Raw genomic sequence first — 2,937 nt, 5'->3', positions numbered from 1 at the left:
CATTGCATTGCCGAATCCATGTTGTATATTTGAAAGAGGTTGACCTCCTTGCTTCTCTCATGGTACAATCCTCTTTCCACGAGCCCCTTTCTCCTCGGGAAGTGGTATTTCCAGTGGCGGACGGGTGAGTAACGCATAAGACCTGCCCTTGGGAGAGGAACAACAGATGGAAACGGCTGCTAATACCCCGTAGGCTGAGAAGAAAAAGGAGGAATCCGCCCGAGGAGGGGCTCGCATCTGATTAGCTAGTTGAGGAAAGCTGAAGGCAAGAGGCAAACAATTGAGGCAAATCTAGCCTTCAGACAGGCTAGGACACGAGTCGAGGCTATCAACACGATTTCGTAACGAGTTGGTTAATCGAAAGAATTTCCGTAGAAACAGAACTTTCGTTTTTATTTAGTTATTCAGTTAAACCAATGATTCGTTATTGGAGCAGATAGCAACAACCATTTCATCTGACATACGTATTTTTGGTTTTCCAATGGATTTACACCTTTCATTAATGGAAATTTTTTGATGTAGTGAGTAGTAGCTCTGGTTGTTCGCTGTTCAAGAATTCTTGTTTAGGCAGTTCATACCATCCATACATAGTGTTTTGATTTAAGATTTCAATTCTTCCATATTTTGGACCTTAGCTCCATGAAACAATAAAAAATTCAGAATGTCAGAATGAAAAGGTTCACTTTGACCGTTAAAAGCAGGTAACCCGTTCCCTATGCCTTTGTTTCTATTGCATTCTATCTCATCGTATCACATTCTGTTCTGCGATATTTGAGAATCACCATCAATACCTCAGTGTAGGTGTCCGGGATAATCCTTTGTTCCATAGTCTCGGGGCTATTTACAACCAGCCAATTAAGAATTCTCAGATGTACTAGTACTAGCAAATGCCTCAAAGATGCAGTCATCGATTCTCCCAAGAGGCCACAATTACCACGAGCAAACACATTAATTTAATGACGAGGAGCGCATTTTTCTATGCTACTAATACTTGTACTTGCTCGCTATTCGCCAAGCTTTGGTGAGGAAGAGTTATGAGGCGTAAAACAAAAAAATATGCTTATTTTATTTTGTTTTGGCGATAATACTATATATAAATATAAAATACAATCGATTCAATACATTTCTTATGTACCCATAGGTGCTATATTGGATTTGAATCAGATTTCGGATCAATCTATCTTAATTGACTGCCTCCATTATGTTGTTGCTAGAAGTTTTCATTCTGTACATGCCAGATACTTTACAAGAAAGAATTACTTCTACCAAGGAGGGATCCATAACTTCTATTCAAGCAGTTTATGTACCTGCGGATGATTTGATGACCACTACCGCCACAACATTTGTGCATTTAGATGCTACTACCGTACTATCAAGAGGATTAGCTGCCAAAGGTATTTATCCAGCGGTAGATCCTTTAGACTCAACGTCCACTATGCTCCAAATGCTCCTGGAAATTCTTGGATTCTAGTGGAGTAATGTATTCTATGAATAACACCTTTTCAATCAAAATCAAATAAACATTTCAATAATCCAGGTTCTTTACTTTTCTTTCTTCCTCATAAAGGAAATAATCTAATTAAGTGGTATACAATATGTATATGCATTCTCGAACTCCTTCTAACAACCTATGCATTTTGTTATAATTTCTGATTGGACGATCCATTAATCCAGCTGGCGGGCGATGGATCTAGAAAAATTCACCTATCCTAATAACAAAAAAACTTGACTTGAACAATCCTGTATTAAGAGCTAAATTAGCTAAAGGTATGGGTCATAATTATTATGGGGAACCCGCATGGCCCAATGATCTTTTTTATATTTTTCTAGTAGTAATTCTCGGTACTATTGCTTGCCATGGTAAGGAAGAAGGGGGGAACAAGCACACTTGGAGAGCGCAGTACAACGGAGAGTTGTATGCTGCATTCGGGAAGGATGAATCGCCCGAAAAGGAATCTATTGATTCTCTCCCAATTGGTTGGACCGTAGGTGCAATGATTTACTTCACCAAGCGAGGTCTCGGTTCAAGTCCAGATGGCCCAATGCGCCAAGGAAAAGAATAGAAGAAGCATCGACTCCTTCATGCATGCTCCACTTGGCTCGGGGATATAGCTCAATTGGTAGAGCTTCGCTCTTGCAATTGGGTCGCTATGATTACGGGTTGGGTGTCTAATTGTCCAGGCAATAATGATAGTATCTTGTACCTGAATCGGTGGCTCACTTTTTCTAAGTAATGGGGAAGAGGACCGAAACATGCCACTGAAAGACTCTACTGAGACAAAGATGGGCTGTCAAGAACGTAGATAATGCTGTCCTGAAGTTCTTTGTAACGCTGTAAGGAATTAATTCCCAATAAAGAAGAAATAATTGAGCATGAGAGCCAAATGAATCGAAAGGTTCATGTTTGGTTCAGGAAGGGATCATGGAATTTTTGAAATAAAAAAAAAAATGAATGGAAAGATAATCTACTTTCATTAAGTGATTTATTAGAAAATCGAAAAGAGAGGATCTTGAATACTATTCGAAATTCAGAAGAACTACGTGGGGGGGCTATTGAACAGCTGGAAAAGGCCCGGGCCCACTTATGGAAAGTAGAAATGGAGGCGGACCGAACCATTTCTTCTGACTCTTTTTCAAATTCGATAAATGTTGGTTGATCGTATATTTCATTATAGTTCTATAATTCAGAGTATCATTTCCTATTTGATCCCTTTGAATTCCATATTCGAATAAGAAATAACTCCGATGGGAAGAAAAAAAAAGAGGGCGTTAAGAGACCCTCTTGGCCCAACCCTAAACACTCTAAGATCCTTTTTCAAACTTGCACCCATTTCGAGTCAAGAGATAGATAAATAGACACATCCCATTGCCTCGATCGTAGGCGTTCAGAGTGACCGAGGGGTCGAAGACCAAGAAGTGAATTATTTATCAACCAAG

General features: G+C 39.5%; 1 protein-coding gene across 1 annotated transcript; it reads left to right on the top strand.

Moving 5' to 3' along the window:
* The first annotated feature begins 1,231 nt into the window (after positions 1–1,231).
* Positions 1,232–2,063, top strand: LOC128290576 (ATP synthase subunit beta, chloroplastic-like). Its single transcript, XM_053026283.1, has 2 exons — positions 1,232–1,394; positions 1,831–2,063. The coding sequence occupies exons 1-2, from the start codon at positions 1,232–1,234 to the stop codon at positions 2,061–2,063; spliced, it is 396 nt and encodes a 131-aa protein (XP_052882243.1).
* Positions 2,064–2,937: the final 874 nt, after the last annotated feature.

The sequence above is a fragment of the Gossypium arboreum genome, chromosome 3, assembly GCF_025698485.1.
Source record: "Gossypium arboreum isolate Shixiya-1 chromosome 3, ASM2569848v2, whole genome shotgun sequence".
NCBI classification, from domain to species: Eukaryota; Viridiplantae; Streptophyta; class Magnoliopsida; order Malvales; family Malvaceae; genus Gossypium; species Gossypium arboreum.
This window is presented reverse-complemented; position numbering and strand designations above follow the sequence as displayed.

Excerpts from the sequence above, each read along its gene's own strand:
- LOC128290576 (XM_053026283.1), top strand. The coding sequence starts at position 1,232 with ATGCCAGATACTTTACAAGAAAGAATTACTTCTACCAAGGAGGGATCC. Across the intron at positions 1,395-1,830 it reads AAGAGGATTAGCTGCCAAAG|TAGTAATTCTCGGTACTATT; the intron begins GTATTTATCCAG and ends ATATTTTTCTAG.